The sequence below is a fragment of the Hipposideros armiger genome, unplaced genomic scaffold (genome assembly GCF_001890085.2).
Source record: "Hipposideros armiger isolate ML-2016 unplaced genomic scaffold, ASM189008v1 scaffold_660, whole genome shotgun sequence".
Taxonomy (NCBI): domain Eukaryota; kingdom Metazoa; phylum Chordata; class Mammalia; order Chiroptera; family Hipposideridae; genus Hipposideros; species Hipposideros armiger.
The window spans coordinates 903,074-928,303 of NW_017732010.1; the positions used below are offsets into that span (position 1 = coordinate 903,074).

At 37.5% G+C, this 25,230-nt stretch overlaps 1 protein-coding gene across 1 annotated transcript; it reads right to left on the bottom strand.

The window, feature by feature from the left end:
• Window positions 1-2,913: 2,913 nt before the first annotated feature.
• On the bottom strand, window positions 2,914-24,709 carry ZC3H15 (zinc finger CCCH-type containing 15). Its single transcript, XM_019626129.1, has 10 exons — window positions 24,526-24,709; window positions 14,130-14,231; window positions 9,757-9,868; window positions 8,933-9,085; window positions 8,421-8,512; window positions 7,071-7,253; window positions 5,555-5,701; window positions 5,304-5,405; window positions 4,415-4,541; window positions 2,914-3,739 (listed from the first exon to the last, which is right to left on the bottom strand). The coding sequence occupies exons 1-10, from the start codon at window positions 24,598-24,600 to the stop codon at window positions 3,549-3,551; spliced, it is 1,284 nt and encodes a 427-aa protein (XP_019481674.1). The 5' UTR covers window positions 24,601-24,709; the 3' UTR covers window positions 2,914-3,548.
• Between the last annotated feature and the right edge of the window lie 521 nt (window positions 24,710-25,230).

Below are 25,230 nucleotides of genomic sequence, written 5' to 3' on the forward strand. Positions count from 1 at the left end.
GGAAGAGCACAATGATAATACCAACATGGGCCAGTGAAGCGACATCCTCCACAACTAGACTGAAGAACAAAAGGACAGCAACTTGTCTGTTCCCTTTCCCGATTACCCAATGCTGGTCCCCTCCCCCAATTCCCCAATAAAATCTTAAAAAAACAAAACAAAACCAAAAAACCTGAGGAAGGACCGGCCGAGTGGCTCAGTTGGTTAAGAGCTCACTCAAAAGTGCGAGCTCTGAGCAACAGGGTCGCCGGTTCGATTCCTGGCCCAAGCTGAGCTGCCAACAAGCAGCAGGATAGCTCAGCTAAAAAAAATAAATAAAAAAATAAAAATAAAAAAATACCAAAAAAACAACAAAAAAACTGAGAATGGATGGAATGCTTTCTTAATGAACCACTCCACCTACATGTCTGATCCTGTAGTTTCATTCCTCTCACATTTTAAATCACTTAATGGTTAGCTGACTAATTCAAATATTTAAAATACATGGTACAATTATACAATTTTAAATGAGTCCATCCATGATGGGCTTATTACTGTCAAACAAGTTATTTGTGCAAAAACAAAAAAAAATTTTATGGGCCGGCCGAGTGGTGCATTGCTTAAGAGCTGGCTTGGGACGCCAGCTCTGAGGAGCAGGGCCCGGGTTCGGGTCTCACATGGGGGCCAGTGAGACTGCCCTCTACAGCTAAGATGGTGAACAACAGCTTGACCTGGAGTTGGGCTGCCGTGAGTTTCTGGCGATGGCATAGGCTGCAGCCCCTGCTGCAATGGGGTGCCATAAGCCACCGTGTGTGGCTGGCAGCCAGCATGAGCTGCCAAGAGCTGCCGTGAGCGGCCATCCGAAGGCCGGCGACCAATCTGTCTCACCCGGGAAGAGCGCAATGATAATACCAACATGGGCCAGTGAAGCAACGTCCTCCACAACTAGACTGCAAAACAACTAGACTCCACAACTAGACAAAAAACAACAGCAACTTGCCTGTTCCCCTTCCCCCGATACCCCAACGCTGTTCTCCCCCAATTTCCCAATAAAATCTTTAAAAAAATTATAATTCAGCTATTTTGAATTAGAATGATTTTGGCAAACATGGGATCATTATAAGCTGTAATTGTTACTGAGTAAAAGATAAAAAGTGTAGGCTGATGTAATCTCCTAGATATTAACGAGAAAACGAGAAGTTCTTACATTTGGGGAAATGATCTCATTTTACTCCCCTCCTGTGGAAGGCTTACATTGTAAGTTTCTGAATTTGTAAACCACAAACCTTTTAAAATGAAGCTAAGTTACATAAGTGAAATTGGATTACGAGATCTACTATGTTAACAATGGGAATTACATAAAAGCAATTTGTAAGGAAAAACTACTTAAAATTAAAGTTATGTATAAATGGGTTTTTAAAAAGAAGAGCCAATATCAGGTTTACTGTACTAACATAGGGTAACTGTAATGTGAGCAACATATAAATTATATCTACTGGCCTCTGAAATATACTATATGTTACTTTAGAAGCAAATGTAATTTTACATTTTGATTTTCTCAGATTAAAACGCTTTTGTGTTGTCTGAGCATATATTGTATTTGTAATAAAAGAAACCTAAGGGCAAGACAGACGAAGGCCAACCTAAATTTTAAAAAGTGTAGAAATCAAAAAGTAATCTCCACACTGCAGCATTTTCCCTTTGACTTATTAAAGAAATTGACTTATTATTGCTTATTAAAGAAAACTTGGTTTTCAAAATCACACGTTTGCTGTAAGGTAGTAATACTTTAAACAACTAAAAGGCTTTAGCATACTTTTGTTTACATAGGCCTACCTTATATACATTTAAAAAGAAACCGTTTAAGGTCTAAAGTAAACGGATTCTAACTTTTATGAGACAATGCTTGGGAAAAGTTTTAAATGGTTTCAAAAATGGAAAAAAAAAGATTGCTTGGGTTATAGCTTTAGAACCATTTAAGCTCTTTAGATTATATTAAATGTTGCATGATTAAAATTACAATAAATAGCATTTAAAACTTTTATGAATAGAACAATCATAGATATAAACTTTAAAACTTAAGCAGTCTTTTTTATATGCAAAGTATTTAAGTACTTTCATTGTAGATGGGAAATAAACTTAGCTCATGATCTACATTTGAAAAATGCCAATTATAGTACTAGGACTGAACAGCTAAGAAGTCAATTTCTTTATTGACTTTGATGCTATCATTCAACAAAACTTACAACCACATTTTCTTAGGCTTTACAATTATGAAGCACTTTAACTTTTATATGCAGACGAAGACACTAAAATTCAGATTTAAAAATCATGCGATTTCTCTGAGGCAGAAATGAGCTTACAGCCCAAGTCACTTGACATTTTAGTGCTACTATATTAGCTGCCTTAAAATTCATTTATATTTGTAAATAACAGAAGCGCTATATTAATATTTGAAAATACACTTACATAAAAAACAATAAAAAGGTATAACTAGTACTAAATATGTCACTAGCAATTACACCCTAAAATATATTACCCTAATTTTTCAGTGGATCTCAATGTCAAAGGCTTCAGCTCAGTTTTCTGGTGGATTTGTTTACACTTTCAAATACGAACTTTAATGTGTACTTTTATAACACCATGGATCCCCACAATGATGCTTAAGTAGTATTTGGTTCAACTGTAGGTGATATTTAATTAGGTCAATGATTTATCAATTCAAGAATAATTCTTTCATGTAGCATCACCTATACAGTCTCTTTTCTAGGCTAAGTATTAGTGTTACTACATCGTTAGTATTCTATCTAGTTGTGTAATCAGTATTAAGAGAACTCTTTAAATGTCTGTTTTCTGTGATAATTAACTATAACAATGTAGATAAAATCCTCAAGCTAGAAATGCGAAGAAAACTTTCATAGAAAACTTTAAAAAGAAGGTCCATATTTGGATTTTAATGTATGATGGTCTTTATTTACAACTTTATTGGCAAAAAAGGGAAACGTTTAAAACAGTTTAACACGGCATTGCAGCTGATCCTGTCAGATTAAAGAAAGTTTCATTTTAATTGTCCATCTAATTGATCAAAAGGATACAATCCTGAATCTGCATATGCAGCTTCCTTTATGAAGTACAGCGCTCATATTTTAGGCAGTCTTTTAAACATATAAATACAAAAGAAATAAAATCATTCATAAAAACTGAATTAAATAAAGGGTATTTTAAATTTAAATTTATGTTTTTCTTGTAATAACACATGCCCAATGAAAATCAAAAGCTGGAAAAGCAGTTACACTTCCTACTTGAGTGGACAGTTACACAATCATTTTCTGCAATGACCATTATACTTTCAATGTATCATGAACTACTCTGAACTTACTATGAGATGTAGCCAAAGTCAGAAGACAAGACGTAGGGAGAATATTCCTGTTTTGGAGGAGAGTGAGCCCTCCAGAGTATCAGCATGGGAAATAAACATCCTGTTGAAGAATTCTAGGTGGAAAAAAATTAATGTAGTCAATTTCAACTCATGCTGAGCCAGCTTAATTTTTTCATTGACTTGTTTGGTGTCATTCTTCTAAATCAAGTGTGTTTAATTCTTCTTCTAGTTCATCCAAATCTTCCCCAGTAAAAAGATTTTCATCAACGGGAACAGCGTCCATGGCTCCATTTTCTTGTCCCTCCCCTTCGCTGTCCTCCTCTAAATCACTTCTTTCACCATTTTCAGCCATACCTCCGGAAGCTTCACTTAATTTGTTTTCTAAAAATAAAAATTGAAATCAGTAAGGCCTAGAAACAGAAAACACTATTCCATCAGTAACTGACAGTCACAGTCTGACATCGCATTTCCTCTTTTACTTTTCCTATGAACTCTGGAACCCTATTCATACAATTCCTTCCCTAATTGCAAACAAAGAATTATTTCTAATTTCCCTCTCTGATTTTTCCAAATTCTCTTAATTTTTCTGTCCTTGGTGTCTTCCCCAAGCTTTTCCTTTGGGCTATTCTAAAACACTGATGTCTGCTGTGTGCTCTGGAATGTTCTCGTCCTATGTATTGCACCTGGGTGAATTCATTCCCTCTCAGCTAACGATGCAGATGACTTTCAAACCTTTTCCTCCTGTGAATGTCTCCAAAGTACCACACACAATGCCACTCTTAATAACCAAAACATCTTGACTTCAAGAGATCCCAAGCTGAACTCATTAGCTACATCTCCAAACTTAGTTTTGCCCCCTTCTAGTCTCAGTTAATGGCTGCAATAATCTCCCAGCCTCCCACTTCCAGTCTCTACTGCTCACTAATTTTATACAGTCAAACCGCACATTTATGTTACTAGTCTGGTATGCACAGGCATCTAAGTTTGCCAAACATGGTCTAAACCCCTTCAGACCGTTTCCTAGTCTTAGAATTACACGAAACTTAGCATACTTACCATCCTTTTCTGAAGTATATGTGCTGAATCTTTCAAGACTGGCCACAGTAATACCTGTCTCATCTACATCTCTTGGGACGTATAGGCTTAAGTCTATGTCATTTACACTCACTGAATCATCATCAACCTTTAAAAATATATGGAAAAGAACAGTTTTTACTAATAAGAAGTTTTCATAAACTACTTGCATTTTACCTCTGACATTTGTCTTAATGAAACAAAATTATTGCTAGTGCCCAGGGAAAACAAATGATTGACTACTGCCAAAATTCACACCTTTTCCTAAACTTCTTGGAAAACCAGCAATGCCATATTTGAAGCTGCTTCTTCTGACATCACACTTTACCTTTACACACAGAATACAATATTCTTATCTTTCAACTCCAACATGGAAGTCAGAATTTTATAACCATATAAAAAATAAACAGCTACCTGTAATTATTAAGTTTGCCTACAACCAAATGATTCTGCTATTGTCTCCTGCTTCCTACTCTGTACATTTTAGTGTCTCTGTCCCATGATTTTTTTTTTAGTATGAACTATTAAATGAAAAAGTTTTTTTCTTTTGGAGGGAGAATAAAACACATACTTTTACAACTAATACAAATAAGCACTTAACTAAATACCAGGCACTGCCCTGAGTTCTATAAAGAACTTTAAATAAATACAAACTGATAAACTCATTTAATTCTCACAAGTACCTGTGATGCAGGAATTATCCTTATGTCCACATTACGGATGCAGTTGGAGGTGCAGAGTACAGGTAATTTCCCAGGTTAGAGTGAGGCTCTGAACGAGGCCCAGGGGTTGGTTTGGTACTCTTAACCCTGATGCTCTATGTCATTCTATCCTCTTTCTCAATGCACACGAGGCCAAAGCTTCCCCTTACCTCATCACCACCTGTCCCCTGGGTGTAGCGGGTGTCGTCTGCTTCCTCGTCATCATCATCAACCAGTTCGGGCCGGAATTCGAACACTTCACGACCACTGATCTATCCAGATACACAAACATCAAATAAGGAAGAAATTCAAACATTTCTTGGTCATTGATTTTAGACATGCACATTAAATAAGGACAAAATCTTGCATGATGCAGAAATTATAAGAATAAAGAACCTATGTGAGTATACTTGGGACATACCACTAACGCTTTTCCTGCTTTGAAGTCCGCTTTTCTTCTTTCCATATCTTGCTCAAGTTTATCAATCTTTTCTTGTCTTTTCCTTTTTTTCCAGGCAAGAAAAGATTCTAGAGTAATTTTGGTAACATTTGAACCTAGGGCAGAACGCTGCAAAGATAAAAAAGTTAATGGTTTTCCCCAGGTCGCCTATAATAGTACTTAACAGTTTTCTCTTAATGCAATTAAGTCCTTGCTTATGAGTGTTATGAAGACATTAAATTTAGAAAAAAATGATTTATTTTTTTTACATGGCAATGAGCAAAGCAAATGTCCAGAGATTACCAACATTTCTAAACATAATAAAATATATTATTCTGAACTAGATTTCTTTTCATAATTAAAGGTGAGTAAACTTGTCATGAGAAACTGTTTTAACATAAGTCAACTGCTGAAATAATATATATGAAAAGGACCATGACAATGTCCAAGTTTCATTGGTGTTCTTCGGCAAACGAGAAACAAACACAAAAAACTACTACACGCTCCTCAGGCCCAGTACTCAAGTAATAAATATATAGAAAAATAATACTTGTTGAATATCTGCCAGGTATTCATTTTTAATGCTTTATGCACATATGCTAACGCATTAATCTTCACAAATAAGTAAACAGGGGGTGATGAGAAATCTACCAAAGGTTAACAACTAATATGTGGTAGAACTAGAAAACAAATAATCCTGAATATACTTGACTCCAAAGTCTATGTTTTCTATTACAGTATATTACTGCCAGCATGACACCAAACAATATGTCCATTTAAGAACAAATGTATATAATCCAAACTTTAGACATTTACACAAGATTATCCAGGAAATGGCAAAATGGATACTTTGAAATGTACAACCCTAAATCTAGTATTTCCAATAATCTCAACACTTTTGTGTCACACCTACAAGTCACATCTGCTGACTCAGTGACCCTATCTGCCAACTCGTAGAATAAAATTCTTTTGTGCTGAGCCAGAGACGAGTAGTTGAAGATTCTCTTCAATGAGACTTATTCTCCTTTTGAGTCCTGGGGTGATAATAAAACATACAACCGCAAGACTGTAGTGGAATTGTCTCCTTCCATAAAGTGTTAATGATTAGTACAATCGTGAAAAAAACAAGACATCAGGGAAAAAACATCTAAAACTTCAAGTTCAATCAATCTGAATATTGACTAAGAATTTCAATGAATTGATATACTAGTAATATCAACCATATGGAAATAATTTATTCGATTAGCCTGTGGCTAGTTCTTAAAAAAACTGTTTCATAATCCTAAATTTAATGTCTTAATTGAATAATGATGAGGGCTAAGTTTACATTTTATACATACAAGAAAATTTTTTAAAAAAGTAACGCAACTTCTGGAAAAGGTCTTATTTTTTTTCCCTTTCATAACATGCTACTGCCCCCAAGTGGTAACTATTAAAATTTCACAATAAATGCTGCTTTAGTGTTTTGTTTTTATGGTAGGAAAAAAACACTAGTTACCTCTCTTTCAATTAGATCTTCTAGTGAAATTTCATCTTCTTTCTCTTCTTTCTTTTTATCTTTTTTCAACACAAATCCAGGAGGAAGTGCATGACGATACATGCACATATCACCCCCTCCAGGGCACACCCAAAACCAGCCATATTTGTTGTTTTCAATAGCTTCAAGGAAATGCTTGCACACCTATAGAGACAATATTATTCACAAGTAGTGGCTCAGTGTAGTCCATTTCCAAGGTAAAAATGCTCAAGTATATGGAACAAATACATTTTTATTCATATCCTTAGGCTAACCATTCTGTACAGAGCACCCTTTGTGCGGAAATGTACCTATAAATTAATCTTAAAATAGTTGATATAATGGTAAATCCCCAAAAGAGGACCTATATAAAATTTGTTTTCACCATTGTTCTAAATTCTGAATTATACAAAATGGACTTGCCTCATTTGTAAATCTAACCTGAAAGTCTGATTTTTAAATAAGAGAAACCATAAATGATTATAAGAGAGACTATAAATGATTTTGTTTTGGTTTGATCTTTGCTGAAAACTAATCACATGCAATAATGATATAAACACTATTCAAATTACCTCAAATTACAGGCAATTTCTTACATCTAAGAAGGGAGCAAGGTACAAAAGAAACACAAAAGACAGTAACCCTTCAAAACATGAATGGGTACAAGATGCAATTGTATTGAAGCCTCAGATAATAAACTTTGCTAAAAGGAAGAAAAAAATAACTAATAAGCAATGTTTTTTTTCGTGAAGAAATACAACAGATCTAAGTAAAACTAGTATTAGAACTTTTCTAGCACAGGCAAGGTTTTTCACTGTAACTGCACTGAACGTGAGTGCAGGGTCTGAGAAATGAGGTGCGATTTTTAAAAGCACATTTCCTGGAATACTAGAGCCATCACCAACCAAAAACTCATTTTGCTATTCACATGTAACAATATTTTCAACTGTGATTTAAAAAGTCTCCCCACCATTAAAACAGAATAAACTGATTAAGTGGGCTAGTTTAAGTTCTCCCTCCATTCACTTTGCACAAAAAATTTAAAAAAAAAATTACTATCTGAATATGTGACTGTGTTGATCCACATTTGAGAAAGACCACCTCAGAAAATGGGATTTGAAGTACTTCAGTCACATGGTTTTCAAAGGGTACTTTTGAACAAGAATCTAATTTTGTATAACTTACACTTCTAAATTAAAAAAATAGTCGATGCACCTTATCTTTATAAAAAGATTCAATAGCTTAAAGAATCCAGTACAATATAGCAGCAAATACTTTGCCACATAATTGTCCCTAATGATAAATACCACTCAATTCAAGAAAAGGACATACTATTTGAGTTTTTGGTTTTTTCTTTTCCGCCTCACCGTGCTTCTTGTTCACTACTTCTTCCAGTTTTTTCTCGTCCCAATTATCCATAGTATCTAAATAAAAAAAGAAATGAAGACTAAACATTGTATCTACAGTTCCCAGAACACACTGCAAATATCCTTGGACAGCAAAGCTGTATTATCAGATTCAACACATATTCTTTAAAGTACCAAAGGTAGGAATAAACAGTGTTGTGAGATTATTCACTAAAATCCTAAGCAGTTTAGGCAAATCAGAAGATAGTACTGTAAGAAAGAGTTAGAGATGAATCCAAAATAAGTTACTGGTTTCTAAATATCTCCATTTATGGCATAATGCAGTAAATGCAGATTTTATGAAAAACAGAAACAGTTGTTCTTTACCAACATAGTGCCACTAAAAGTGAAATATTCTTCAAGTTACTAAATATCTTAGTAACAACAAACCAAAAGTAAAAGACATTTATCTTTGTGAAAATGTTTTTTTAAAAGTACCTTTTTCAAGTTCTTCATCTCTTGCATCAATGTAAACACTTCGCTTTTCACCTTTTCTCTCCAGAGTCAGGTCATGAGAGAACTTACACTTATCTCCTTTAGTACACTGTCCTTGCTTGAAGAATGCACATACCACGGACTTGGGATCTGCACCTATATCAAACGGCATATGGTATTTGTATTTCAATCTGCCAGATCATAAAGCATAGCTTCTATCTGAGATATAATTACTTTTGGTTAACTTGTTATCTTCCACCCACTGATATGAAAGGAAAATACGACTTATGGGTGTTAGTAGAACATTTATTTTCAAGTTCTTTCTATAGCACTTTGTAACTATTTTTTGTTTTTTATTCTTACCAAAAAAGGGGACAGGAAATGTGAAATCAAACAAACACATAAATTACTTATTCCATAGTCACTTGTCTAGTTGTAGTTAATGAGGCAGAAGGCAAAGAGAAATATAAATGGAAGTATAGTGTCAAGAGTTTGGGAGTTACAGTTTATATGACCCTAGGTTTGCCTTGGCTAGTCCCAAAGGTTAGGTACTATAAATCAACTAGTAGACCGTCTAAATCTTTAATTTTGCCTTAAGCAGGGGGCTAATGGCTGGGATTAGAGTTGTACAAAGACACAGCTGTTCACATATATAGAGAAATCATAAGAAAGTCATTGATATAGATTATTTTGACAGAGGGAGTATCATTTTTATAGCAGACACAATTAGCTTATGATCTGAAGAAAATATACATCAAAATAAATTCAGGGTTTTTAAAGATAAATCACAATTGACAAAAATAATGTTTCTGACATTTAGAGTTTACCTTTACTTATTTTTTGAGCAGCAACTACAGGTTTGAACAGCTCATTTAGCTCTTGCAATTCTTTCTTCTTGTCATCTTTCTTCAATTTCTTTTCAGCTTCACTTTGTGCTGCCTATAATAATCCCAGATATAAAATAAAAATTTGATTCCATATAATAAAATTGCTTTCACTATACAGTTATATAACACTAACATAACAAAGATATTTGCATATTTATATATATATATATAACCCTTACCTCGTAATATCAGTTTTACAATGGCCTTTCAGTATATATTAAATGGTGTGGTTAAACCATTAAACAAAACTGCTAAATCTTGTAGCAGTTATTTAAAAAAAAAATCTATAAATGATACCATGCCAAGTTATAAAAGCATATTCAAAAGCTTACAGCAATAAGCATTCATTAAGCATTTGCTACATGCCCAGCATTTTTGGCAGATAGTTCTCACCTAGGATTTTCTTCTTCTAACAACCCACTCCCCAGAAATACGTGGGTGAGTTTTAAAGACCAGAGATGCAAACATCCTAAAATATGCAGTCCCACACAATAAAGAATCGTACCACCAAAAATACCTTGCGGAAAAACTCTGGGCCAAGTCAATGTGGGAGAGTAAACAAAACAAACATGGCATATGACATAGTTCCAGGCACACAATTTACATACCTAATATGATTAGAGGATTCATCCAAATATTTATATGTCAGGTCCTAAGTTAGATGACAGGGAATACAAAGATGAAAAGACAAAGATGCTTATTTAAAGAAGCTCAGAATCTAGTGGGAAGATAGATATGTCAACAACTATAACATAATACACGGTGCTCTGGGAACAAGAAATTCCTATATGTCTAAGATAATTAGACTGGCCTAATACTTTATGGATGAATTGTTCTTATGGACAAGAAAAGGAATGCAGAGAGCTAGGCAATGAAAAAAGATACAGAGATCAAAAGGAACAAGGTACAAGAAACATCAATGAGAAGTTTGGAAAGCATCAGTAGGTGACAGGGTAAGACTAAAGGGTTTAAAAGTAACCAGTGACACAATCACAGATTGCATTTTATAAAGATTACGATGGCAACTTTGTGAAGGGTGGACTAGAAGGAGCCCAAGAATGAAGGCAAAGAAATTAGGAGGCTGATGATTGCTGTAGGCAATGAAACACAACAGCTTAAAATAGGCATCAGTAGTAAGGATGGAGAAAAGGGGAGAGGGAGAGCTCTAAAGGAAGCCGACTGGATAGCACTAACTGACTGAATGTGAGGTGCAGGGGAGAGGGAGGGGTCTAGGAGGATTATCATATGTATGATCAGTGCAGTTAAACAAGACAGGGAATACAGGAGGAACAGGTTTCAGAGCTGAAGGTGGAGATGAGCTTGGTTTCAGACACACTGAATAGGAGATGCTTACAGAGCATCAGGGTGGAGCATAGAAAACAGCTGGAAATGGACCTTGACTCCTAGAAAATGGGTCTCTTTTGAGACAAAGATTTCAAAAATAGCAGTTATAGATAATTAAAATTTGGGGTGTATTTGAGAATACGCAAGGACAGCATAAAAAGCGACAAAAGCAGAAAACAGTTCCCTGAAGAAAAGTGATATTAAAGGAGCCAACAGGACCTAAAAAGCCCTTTAAAGGGACTAGATACATCAAAGAAATAGGAAGAAATCCAAGACAGAAAAGTAGTCAAGGAAGAAGAAATTTTAGGAAGAGAATAGTCAAATGCTACTAATAAGGTTAAAAGACTGTCCAAATCCTGACTTTGATCATGTGGTAGATGTGTTTAAACAGAAAAATGAGGAAAATATAGTCTTTTAAAATTTAAGTCTTTTTATTTTTAGTAAAAGTATCCTTTGCTCATTAGGCCCATCTCAAATATGTGTGGGGCCCAGGGCAAGAGTACAATGGTGACCTACAGAACATTTCTGCAAAAATTTTGTTAGAGATCAAACTAATGTTAAATAAATCATGGTTTGATTGACAAATATACCTTATGACCTGAAGGACAGGTTCAAATTTAAAATGTCCAGGTTCCATGGAGTTCCACACTGGATCATGGAAGTAAACAAGAGTCCACCCCGGCTCCCTTTCTTCCCATACTGAGTTGCATGCCATCACGCGTGTGCAGGGAAGTGGAAGGTGCGGGGAGGACCTGGTGTGGGTCCAGGCTCTGTCCACACTCCCAGCACACACCCTCCCTTTGACTACTTCAAGCTCAGAAGTAGTGCAGTGTGCTCTCAGATGGACATCACCTCTGCAGGCCCTGAGCTGTTCTGGGGAGGGGTGGTGCACACTCTGGGTGGGCACGTATCTTTGGCCTCACTGACTCCTTGCCTGTGAGGAGAGCTATGTCTGGAGGTGACAGAGTAGAGAGTCACCCTGTATAGCACAAGGCCTAGGGAAGGGCACCTCTGGCCCAATTTTAACAGCAGGACTGCTGCTCATTTCCAGTGTTAAACATGGTGGTTAGGTACCTCATGTTTGCAGATAAAATCCCAGGTATCCAAGAAATTATGAAAAAGATTAATACTGAATGTACTACCAAACCTAACTACCATCATACATTTTATGGCTTTCTCAGGTGTACGACATCTGAAATTACCGGTCAACATACCCCTCACTAGAAGAAAAACTGGAGGAGGGGGAAAAGGATTGAATAAGGAAGACAGTGAATTCTTCTTACGCACCTATATTTACATTACGTTCTCATTTAACCACCATGGAAGCCTGCAAGCATAGTTGCCCTTCCACTATACAGATGAAGAACAACAGTGTTACTAAATAACTGAAAATCATATAACAAATAAGTCAGGGGGATTCGTACCCAAGTTGATCTAACTCCAAGGCCCGAGCATCCATTTTTACTAAAACAGGTGTGGGAGAATCAATAGTTTCTGGTTCTAGAATCAAGCTGTGTGTAAGAGAAAGAAAAGTGTTGGAGGCACTAATTTGTAGATAGCATGTGTGAGAGAAATTTGTTTCAGATAGGGGTTAACAATCTCACAAATACATATCCTGATATTCTCAGGGAAAAAAGTGTTTCTAAAAGTTAAGGGAAAGGAGATAGTGTGGTAAAAAAAGTACTTTTTAAAATAAAGATCTGAGTCTATAAAATCTTAAAGAAAGTGAAAGATCTAAAGAACTTAATAGAGCTAATATTTTAAAGTGATTTGCCAATGAATAAAATAATTTTAAAATGCATAAAAAAATAAATAAATAAAATAAAACAAAATTCATGTGGAAGAATAAATGTCTAGAAAAGCCAAGAAAAAGAGAAAAGAAGTAACATTTGGGGGAAAAGACTTGCCTTAATAGCTAACAGAATATGTTACTAGGCTACTATCACCAAAATCAATGTAATACCGGTTGAGGGGTAGACAATAAATAGAATACAAAGAAGAATCCAGAAATAGATCCTAACATATTTGATACTTTAATATATGTCAATTGTGGTATATCACTTCAGTGGGATAAATGATGCTGGTAGTAAGTGGCTATTCATTTGAAAGAAAATAAATTTTTATGAAAAATTACAGACTGAAAGTAATGAGAAAAAATCTAGGAAAAACAAATAATCTAGTGGCAGGGGGACTTTTTAATCAAATAAAAGCTAAATATATCTGATAATACAAAAACTAAAAATTGCTATACAGCAAAATGTAATAGAAACATTATATATTATCTGTAATGCAGACAAAAAGGTGTCTCATAAATTGACAAGAGAAAGCGAAAAAGCAAAGGATTTGAATAGGCAAATCAGAGAAGTACAAATTCAAATAGCTAACAAGCATATGAAAAGATACTCAAACTCACTAGTAGTGAGGGAAACAAAGTAAAAATTGGGTATTACTTTGCATTTATCAGATTGGAAATTATTAAAAATAACTTTAGTGTCTATAACTCATGTACTGCAAACGAAAATGTGAAGTATTACAATCTCTAAGGAAAGTGATCAGGCATATTTATTAAACTTAGAAATCCATTTCCCTTGATCTAGAAATGTGCCACCAGATAATTATACCACAAAAAGCACAAATGTATGTAAGGACGTATGTACAAGGATATTTCATGTAATATCATTCTTAGGCTCAGAAAGTTAAAAACAAAGGGATCACTTTTAAATAGTGAAATGGACAGGTACAGTACATCCTCATGGTAGAACAGTATGCGACCATTAGACTAAATTAAGAATTATATCAAGATGGCTGGAGAAATATCATCTAAGAGGTATTGCTGAGTAACACAGGCAAGATATAGAAAAGAGTAAGATTTCAATATGAAATACAATTATAATACCAAATAATTTTTATATGTAACAGATGTTGTATTACATCCATATAAAGAAAATGGAGAAATTTAAGTTATTTACCTGACGAGGATTTTGTTGACCAAATTTCACTTGATGAGTGACAGCCTTGATAAACTTCTGTTGCTTTGCTCCTTTTTTATTCTTTAGACCAAAAGTTTTGTCCTAAGTGAGAAAGAGAATAAAAATATCTTAGCAATTTATATTAATTTCTTAGTATTTTTCAGTTCTATCTAAACATCATTCTTTCATTTACTTATTGGTAAGAAAATTACTCTTTGTTATGCTATACACTGACATGGAAAACACTAAAACATCAAATCAAGGCAACATATGATCTCAAAATATCACTCAGGAATCTTTAAAATTCAGTACGTATTTATAACTATCATCATTAAACCCGTTACTCTATGATGCTTCTTCCAGTGTGTTTTGGAACCTCAGTTCTATAGGAATGCTGAATTGTTATACTAGGATAAGAAGTCCTATAGTCAAGTAAGTTTAGGAAAATACTTGGTTAACAGCATTTTTTAACACATTATTAACTGGCAATTTTACGCAGAAGCTATCTCATGTCACTGGCTATTATTTTGTATTTTTCCATGTGATAAGAACAATGGGTCCTTTGTGTAAAAACGTCATTTCTGCTCTCCAAAGAACTTTTGACTTTTCTTTTAGTACCTTTGGCAAGTCACGCACGGTTCTGCCTATGGTACCACAGACTAGTGTTTTCTTTCTTTCTTTTTTTTAAAGGTTATATTGGGGATTGGGAAAGGGGGAACAGTGTTGGGGAATTGGGAAAGGGGAACAGCCAAGTTGTTGTCCTTCAATCTTAGTTGTGGAGGGCGCAGCTAGCTTGGCTACCAAGTCCAGTCACCATCCGGCTGCCTGTCAGCAGCTCGCAGCCGCTCATCTCAACGTGCCGTGTTCAATCTTAGTTGCGGGTGGGCAGCCCGCCATCCCTTGCGAGAGTCGAAGTAGCAGCCTCCTTGTTAAAGAGCGCCACGCTCTATCCCCTGAGCAGCTCAGTTCAAGGTGCCGAGTTCAGACTTAGTTGTGGGCAGGCATAGCCCACCATCTCTAACAGGCAACCGTGTTGTTAGGAGCACGTGCTCTCACCAGCTGAGCCATCCTGCCACCTGTTGGCAGCTCAGTGGCAGCTCAGCTTGGGCGCAGCTCACTCGCCCATGTGGGAATCGAACCGGTGACGCTGGTTGCTCAGAGCTCGCATTCTTGAGCAAGCTCTTAACCAACTGAGCCCCTTGGCTGGCCCCTGGACTAGTGTTTTCTTTTCTAATAATATTTCAGCTGTAGAAACACTGTTGTAATAATTATCTTGATATACATGATGCCAAGAGTCAAGATATGGCTCTAAGACAGATAATATAGTTTCTTGCAGCTGTTTGCCTTCATCTGATAGATCTTGAAGTTGCAAATGCATATAATTCTTTGAAAAATTCTTCACTGTCATGATCTGTCATGGTTGAAATTTTTGCAATACTAGAATTGTGATAAAAACCTAAATATCAAGAAAAATATATATTTTTTATAACAAAGTGAACACGACTGAACACGATGAAGAAAGCTTTTACAATATCCTATATTACCCTGAGTATTAAAACCTGAAATAGCTAATGCAAATGCAAATACAAGTTAACTTGTTACGGGTCAACAACACTTGGGCATAGAAACACGAGTTAACTGGTGACCTGTCAATAATGTGTTAATTTTAAGCACAAGATATCTTAGAGCCTTTACCAGAAGGGATACAGTAAGCAATAATTCCAAATCTCATTCTACCTCAGAATGTATTTTTCTTGGAGTATCTTATGTACTACTGAACACATTTTTGGGAATACTGCCTAAAAAGATACATTAAGCTCTGGACTGTTTTTTTTTTGGGTAGAGTTATCCTCTCAAAACAATTAAATTTAAAGAACTCAAACTATTAAAAAGTATACATTCCTAGCTGTTGCTAAAATAGAAATATTAATATTGACTATATAATTAAAAAGCAACATATTTAAAATTGGAATATTAACATATAATTTGGGGAAGCTATTAATGTAATAGTTATCACTGATGGAATGCTCATTATGTGCAAGGCACTAATCGTGATCTCTAGCTATCTATTCTTATTAACTATGCAGTACAAAAACATTTAGAAGCCATCACACGTGTGTGTGTGTGTTTGGGGGTTGTAGTGGGTTAAACAGCCTCCCCCCAAAATTCATGTCTACCTGGAACCTCAGAATGTGACTATTTGGAAATACCGTAGTCCCCCCATGTATAAGACTCCCCCATGTATAAGACGCACCTTAATTTTGGGGCCCAAAATTTGAAAAAAAAGTATTACATAAAGTTATTGAACTCAAGTTTTATTCATTATAAAATTCATACAATTCCTCATCATTGTCAAAACTCCCAACCATTAGCTTGTCCTCATCTGTGTCTGATGATGAATCACTGTCTTCATATATTGCCTCGTCCTCAGCGGGAAATGCAAGTAAAAAAAATCTAGGGCCGGCCGAGTGGCGCATTGGTTAAGAGCTGGCTTAGGAGAACAGAGGACCCCAGTTTGGATCCCACATGAGGGCCAGTGACACTGCCCTCCACAGCTAAGATGCTGTACAACAGCTCAACCTGGAGCTGGGCTGCCATGAGTCACCGGCGACGGCGTAGGCTGCAGCCCCTGTGGCAGTGGATTGCCATGGGCTACCGTGTGTGGCCAGCAGCCAGCGTGAGCGGCCAGCAGCCGCAGTGAGCGTCCGTCCAGAAGCCGGCGACTGGTCTGCCTCGCCTGGGAAGAGCGCAATGATGGTGCCAACTTGGGCCAGTGAAGCAATGTCCTCCACAACGAGACTGAAGAACAAAAGGACAACAACTTGTCTGTTCCCCTTCCCCAATTCCCCAATAAAAAATCTAAAAAAATAAAATAAAATAAATCTACAACTGCTGTATAAGACGCACCCAGTTTTAGATCCCCAATTTTTTGGAAAAGGGTGCGTCTTATACATGGGGAAATATGGTAGGTCTTTGCAGATGTAATAACTAAGATAAGGTCACACTGGATTAGGGTGGGCCCTACCTCCAATGACTGGTGTCTTTATAAGAGGAGAGGACACAGAGACACGGAAAGAAAGCAATCTGAGAGGCAGAGACTGGAGTGACAGACACAGCTATACGCCAAGGAATGCCAAGGATTGCCAGAAGCTACCAGAAACCAGGAAGAGTCAAGGAAAGATCTTCCCTAGAGCCTTCACGGGGAGCATGGCTCTGTTTACAACTTGATTTCAGACATCTGGCCTCCACATCGGAGAGAGAATAAATTTCTGTTGTTTTAAATCACCTGGTTTACGGTAATTGACTATGGCAGGCCTGGGAAACTATCCTAAGTCTTAACTAGAGGGCTTGACTCTAAGGTGAATGGGGCGCAAGAATGTCAGGAAACCACCAATAGTGGCATCTGAAGTCTTTTTTCTATTTTTTCTGATTCTCTGGAGAAGGATCCTCCAGCTGGGAGAGCAATAAACCCGTTTAAAGGACCAGAGGGGAGAGCAGGTGGGAGAGGGTGTCGCTTGGCTTGTTGCACAGGCTCCTTAGTGGCCATTTTCAGGCTCACATTTTAACCACGCCTCCCTACTCCTCTGGGCCTAGAGTTCCAGAAGCAGGGAGGCCTCCTGATTTATCCCTCCCCTCCTGTTTCCTGCAAGGGCAATCACCTGGCTAAGGGGGGTAGTTAAGAACTATCAGCTCCTACACTTTTAACCTCTGGTTTTCACCCTCTTGCCTTCTGCATTATCTACTCCTCCCATTATTCAGCTTTTCCAGAATCCTGCAGAGCAAATCTACTTGCTTCTCAATGGCACAGTCCTAGGTGGACGCTCACACCTGAGTGCTCTGCTCTACTAAGCCAGACACCAACTCATCCACCCACTACTAACCTTCATATGTTGAGGTTCAAAATTAAAGATGCCTCCTAATTTCAAGATGGAATTAGTATTCTTTTTTATTCACTTGTTTATAGATGGGTTTCAGAAAGGAAGAAGAGGCAAAAAGGTCTTCACTTTTGAAAGTAACCTCAGACCATCTGAGAGGCATTTAATCTAAAACAAAGTGGCTATTTTAAAGCCTTTATTTTGGTATTATTTCTAAGGGAAGGGACAGGGTAACAGGAAGAAAGTATTATAGGTACAGAATACCTATATACCTATGTGGATAAGCTGGAAATGGAAAACAGTATTGATAAGATTAGTATTTGAAAACAGTCAACACAACATAATTTTACAGCATCTCAAAATCAATAAAATAGATCTTTCAATGTTCTTAAGATTACAGAGTTTAAGAGGATCTTAGTTTTAAAAGGTTATTTCTCATTGGGAAATATCTCTTTATTCATATCTATATTCATCCATATAGCAAAACTTTAACTCTCCCTACTTACACTCCTATCTCATGTTTTAATATCCCATCATATTACAAATTCTACATGAATTTTCTATAGCTTAAGAATATAAAAAAAAGGTAGGAGGCACATACAAGCTGAAATTCTCTGCATTGGGTTTTTTTTATGGCTGACTTCCCTACAGAATCTACATATGCCTCACCAAAAAAGAGCGTAACTGGGTTCAACCTATGACCTATATTTAACTACAAAGAAGCAAATTATGAATAAGGACCAAATAGCAAAGTAGATACTAATATATGAAGACTTAGGAATGAAAAAAGTCCTCCAAAGGGACCTAGCCAGCTAGAAAAAAAAGTGCTTGTAACAACAGTAGAGGTGTTATCAGTTCCAGATCCCAGAAGAAAAAGACTTTCAGGTTTAATTACTCTCACTGCTTTAGCACACAATTAACCAATCTAAAGAGATAATAAATGAGTTGTGTTCTGAAAGTCTCTAGTTTAGAGCTCAGAAATGATTTTTTTCCAGATAGGGAAATCTTATTTATCTAGCAGTTACCAAACATAAACTCCTGAGTATATATTTTATTGAATCATCTTAACAATCCCATAATATACTATTATCTTACTCTGTAAATGTGGATACTGAAGTTCAGGAATGTTTAATTGTTTTGAAATAACACTGTTATAAGGAGCAGGATGTACAGTGTAATGACTTGAGAGTATAAGCTCTGGAGTCAGACTACTCATGTTCTAATGCCCAAGAACTGGGCGAATTACCTTCTTTGCCAGTTTTCTTATTTGTGAAGTGGGCCTCACACCAACCTCTTAGGATTGTTGTGCAAGTTAAAAGATTCACCAAAAAGAGGCAGTATAGTACAGTGGTTAACAGCAAGGACTCTGGAGCCAGATTTCCTGAGTTTGAATCCTGGCTCTGCCACTTGCCATCTTAGTAACTTTAGGTAAGTTATTGAACCACTGTGCCCATTTCCTCAACTGTATAAAGGGTAATACTTATCCCACTGAGAGAATTAAAGGAGCTGTGTAAAGTTATCACTTGTAGATGGCTTATTTCTGTTCTTTACAGTTCCCCAAACCACTGAGAATTGTGTCTGGCCTGGCTCAGTAAATGTTAACTATTAAGAGACACACACGAAATCTGAACCAATGTACACTGGACTCCAAGCAAAGTCCTTGTTCTTTCCACCATGAAAAGCTACTTCCCAGAAAAACCTAGTTAGGTTATTGGGCACGCTGGGACACAAAACGCTTTCTGAATACCACATGTGGATCTGGGATACCACCAACATCTCTTGAAAAACACAGGATGGTTTGCTCTTTGGAATACTTCAAAAGGGCTTCCTCCCTTTTTCTTTAGATTAGTACAGACCCTTACCTAAAGATTAACCTGGATTTGGGGGAGGGAGGATATGAGATTAGCTTATAGGGAAGGAACAGTGTATGTATTTCAGACTTGGGAAACTGAATACAAAGGAGTTTAGAAAACAGTAATTCTAAGAAAAGGATGGCCCCCTGAGGCTCCAAGAGTCTTAACATTCAGTGAATTCCAGATTTCACTTGAAACTGACCCTTTCTGCGCACCCCCCCAATGTAACCCTTCTTCTTTTACAGGCCAGCCTCCACTCCTTAAGATGTGTGAAAACAGGAAAGGAGAGGAGGGCAGGTCAATACTGAACAGTGCTCCAAGGAAACTAGAGTCTATTCTACCTTTTGGAAAAGCGGAGCCTAGCATTGTTTTACCTCATTAGTCCCCACCCCGTCTGTTCCCCACACCCCCCCCAGCCAAGGGCACTGTCGGATATATTTTTCTTGTCCATCCAGGCAATGGATACTACAGCTAGTTAATCCAGTTTCAAGTAATCAACAGTTGACCTTGGCTGAAGTTTTTCACTGCCACCAATCATTTATTTCTCTTATTCTGTCCTATACACCCCTGGGTCCCATTCCCGTCTCTATAGGTCTCTGTGTATTAATACTTCCTAGCAGCTACAAGTCCTTAGCTGGACATCTACTACTTGCTTGCCCTAAACCCAAAAATTATTTTCCCCATCCAATAATCAAACTTTCTATTTCTCAAAGGTGACTTCAGTTCATTAAAATTTAGCTATAAGTAAAGCAAATGGTAACATGACATTGGGGACAACCATGTGAATGTCTAACAGAACCATAACCCTTTTCTTTCTGATACATTCATTTCAGAAAGAAAACAGCTATTAATACAAATGAATTCAAGAAATTTGGGGCGTTTAAAGGAGGAAAGAAAAAATGCAGACAATATAAAGAAATTATTTCAAGAGACAGAAAATAAACACTATACAGACAGTGCACGTTGGTCTGATTATTTCCCCTAACTAGTTCTTACTTACAATATTAATAAATAACAACAGCTGCCATTTAGTGAACACATACCATATGTCAGATGTTTTACATATTTCATCTCATTTAACCCACAGTTCTGTAATACAGGCATTAGCTCCATTTTGCTAATGAGAAACTGTGGTCCAAGAAAAGTCATGTAACATGCCTAAAATTACAGTGTTTGAAAATTTAATTTGAAATATGGGACTCAAACCCAGGTCTATGTGACCCCAAAGCTGATGCGTTTTTCACTAATTTATGCTGCCTCTCTTGCCTCTTTTTACTTCCTTTCCTTAGTTCTCAAAAGCTACACGTTGTTGTTTTTCTACAGTAAGTGCCTATGGTGGTGGCAGTGGAAGCAATAGAGGTACAGAAGAGAGGAAGGGTAGGTAGGGCTATTGCTTATTTTAAAGTCTATTAAAAAATGCTGCTTGAAAACATATGTTCCACTTAATTATCAATTTTGACCAACTTAAAATTTCAGGTACTATTCCTATAAAATCTCCCTAAATTAAGTGGATGGTGAAATATATTTTACAAGTCAAAATAGACTACAAAGAAATATCTTTTGACAAAAATTATGATAGAGACCAGTAGCCAGTATGAACCTGGTTTCAATTATGTTCATTACCAGTTTGTCATAAAATATATTTAACTTTTAAGTCCCTTGTAATAGCCACTGAGACATGCTAAGGCTTAGGGAAATTTTTAAAAAGTCACCTGTAGTATTTAATAAAGCAGAATATACTGATTTCTCACCAGGCTGGATAACCGAATATTCTCTATAAATCTAGCTTCACAACAAATGATATAACTCAACACTACAATTCACAATATTGTTGTACCTCTCCAGTGGTGGTAAACATCCATACAGGACACTTGAGTCTGCAAGCCTTACTACCATTAAAAAAAAACAGCAAAAAAACAAAAACAAAAAAAATAACACTGATCATGTATGTTAAATGCGGGAAAAATAAACTCGGGATATTTTCTGTCAGCTAAAGAAAGCCGCTATCGCATTTTGCGTTTTTCTTTGGTGAGGAAACTAATTCTTGCTTTCTCCTTAGGTTAAAAAGAACCTGAGGGCCGGCTGAGTGGTGCATTGGTTAGGAGTTGGTTTGGGAGCGCCAGCTCTGAGGAGCAGGGCCTCAGTTAGGTTCCCACATGGGCCAGTGACGCTGCACCCTCTATAACTAAGACTGTGAACAGCAGCTCGACCAGGAGCTGGGCTGCCATGAGCTACCGTAGGCTGCAGCCCCTGCTGCAGTGGGCTGCCGTGAGTGGCCATCCAATGGCCAGGAGCGACTGCCTCGACCGGGAAGAGCGCAATGATAATACCAACATGGGCTGGTGAAGCGACATCTTCCACAACTAGACTGAAGAACAAAAGGACAGCAACTTGTCTGTTCCCCTTCCCCAATAAAATCTTAAAAAAAAAGAACCTTGATACAAGATGAATCAAGTCATAATATATCTATCAATTTTAGTTGATGGATACTATAAATAACTTTCATATATAATTCCTAAACAAAAATACCAGTCCTACCAATTAAAACTAAAACTAATAATGTACAGCATAGGGTTTATATTCAATAATATTGTGATAGCATTGTACAGTGTCAGCGGGTTGCTAGACTTATCTCATGGTGATCACTTCTTGAGGTATATAAATGTTGAATAACTATGGCATACACCTGAAACATAATATTGTTTGTTATATTTTAATAAAAACATTTTTTTAAAAAGGGAGGCAATCTTTAAAAAAAAAAGTAAAACAAATAATTGAATATAAAGTAGTCCACATTATCTGCGGTTGCTTACTGTTTTCAGTTATCCGCAGTCAACTTCTATCTGAAAATATTAAATAGAAAATTCCAGAAATAAACAACTCATTAATTTTTAAATTGTGCACAGTACTGAGTAGCATGATGAAATCTCATGCCATCACGCTTGGGATGTCAAACACCCTTTGTGCAGCATTTCCCTGGTGTATAATGCTATGTGTCAGTCACTTAGTAGCCATTTAGGTTATCAGATTGATTATCAGAGAGAGACCACATTCACATATATTTTATATTACAGTATGTTATAATTGTTCTATTTTATTATTGTTGTTGCTAATCTCTTACTGTGCCTAATTTATAAAAATGTATGTACATATGGGAAAAAAAGACGTATAAAGTGTTCAATACTATCCATGGTTTCAGGCATCCACTGAGGGTCTTAGAAGTACCCCCTGCTGATAAAGGGGAACTATTGTAGTCAAAGCTCAATAATGCATAAAATATGTTTTAAATTGCCATGTAAAATTTCACATCTATATGGTAGTTTTACTTTGCATCACGGTCTACCATGTTAATTCAAGCTCAGTAAAGGAAAATGGCAAAATGTCATCCCTAAAATGCCCTTGGTTTACACAGCCATCAAATCAACATCCCCAGAGATCTAGTGCCAGAATCCAGATTGTTCAAAAATGTAATAGCAGACACAGGTGTTAAGGTAACAATCATTCTGATTTTAAACTTCCAGCTAGCTACTTCATGACAGCTCTAAATAGAACAAATTGGCAATAAGAAAGGTGCTGCTTCAGAGTTGGAACTTGGCCAAACTTACTAGAAACCTTCACAAGCATGCTAATTAAATCTAATCAGCAGACTTTATTAAAAACAACCATCATTTACATAAATAAATGTCTCATTTCAAAACACCCGACATGCATTTTGGTTACATTCTAATAAAAACTACTCCACAAAAGGCTATCCATTATTCAGATACACTTTATGCAGGAAAGTGGTCATGGCTTTTCCTAGTTATATCCAAAGCACACTAGAAAGTATTTATTTTTATGAGGAGGAATCAAGGGAAGAAATATTTCTGTGGGGATTATATGATACGTGTATAGGATCTCAAATACGGTTTATTCTCTTAAGGAAACTTACTGACACAGTCGTTGGAAGGCAAATAGAAAACATTTAGGAAGGTCGAGTACGTTCCTCGGCCAATTAAGGGCTACAGGCTCAATGCATTAAACGAATACAGCTAGTGACACTGAAACCTAATCTTTTTTTAAAGCGGTTATTAGGTTTAATTTATTCAGAATATATGTATCAAGGGCCATGTACAAGACCATGGACTGAGACCTGAAAAAAGCCTCTACTCTTTAATGAACTTGAAATAGTTTAGAGATAAATCGAAAAAGCCATGAAGTAGTAATTTGTTGGCTCCAAGAAGTAATTACTACTCCTAGCTGATGGGTAAAGTGAAAAGGAACACAAAAGGCTCGTCATGTGTCGGCCTTTCTGAAAGAGACTGGCCCGAGCCCGTTCGGCTTTTTTTTTCTTCAAAACACAAAACCAGAAACGCCTACAATTTTGAAACCTAGTGAGCGACAAAACCCTGTGCAAGCACCGGGTGGAGAGTTGGGGGGGGGGGGTGTCGATGAAGACAGGCGTTGAGAGAGAAGCAAAGGCTGGGTGCGGGGGCGCCAGCAGCGTCACTATAGCGATGAGACGCAGAGAGCGTCATCAGGGGGCTGGAAAGGGGCAGTGGGCCACACAGAGCCAAACGGAGGGACACATGGCTCCGGGCAACGCGAGCTGGGTTTGGGGAGCGGGGAGCCGGCAGGCTGCTTCCCTGATGGCTCGCGGCGTGAGTGGGGGAGGGGACTGGTACTCACTTCAATAATCTTCTCCTTCTTTTTCTGCTCCGCCTTTTTGCTGCCCCCGGCCTGAGCCTGTTTCTTGGGGGGCATCGCGGAGACAGGTGGCACCGGCCAGACTTTAGTGCAGCTGGACACCGTCAGGGTATCTGGCCCTGCGGCAGGAAAAGGAGGAAGACGCGGGCCCCCGTCGTTGCCGCACCGCACGTAAAACTAGGCGCTCACTCGCCGCCAAAACGCGGCCTTTGCGACAGGTCGGTGCCGCATAGCATTGTGGGGAGTGAGGCACAGCGCCCGGAAGCGTTGCTGCGCGTGCGCTTCCGCGGCGGGCTGCCTGGAGCTGGCGGGGCGGGACGTGGGAAAGTGTGCGTAACAGGTGATGTTGCTGACTTACCTGGCCCTTTCTAGGTTGCGGCAAGCCTGAGGATGAATGTCCGAGAGAGAGAGAGTTGTGTCCGCCTCCGTGTTCTCTTTCGCTGAAGACAGGCCGCTCTTTTGTCCATTTTCGCCTCGGGAGGAGGCTTGTCTACCGGCTGGTTTAATGGTCTCCTGTACCATTCTTATCCCGGTGACCACCGAACAACCGCAGCAACTCAGGGCTGCTTGGAGGCCTGGGTACCCTGTGCCTTCTCGTGCCCTAGGGGGTCAGGGCCGGGCAAGTGCGCGTGCTTCAGGTTTCTGCGAAGGTTTATGAAGAAATGGAAAAAGCTTCCTTTCATTTGA

Coding starts and splice junctions, on each gene's coding strand:
- ZC3H15 (XM_019626129.1), bottom strand. CDS start 24,600: ATGCCCCCCAAGAAACAGGCTCAGGCCGGGGGCAGCAAAAAGGCGGAG. Junction 9,869..14,129: donor GTCAACAAAATCCTCGTCAG/GTAAATAACTTA, acceptor GGATTATTATAG/GCAGCACAAAGTGAAGCTGA. Junction 5,702..7,070: donor AAGATCTAATTGAAAGAGAG/GTAACTAGTGTT, acceptor TTATCTTTGCAG/CGTTCTGCCCTAGGTTCAAA.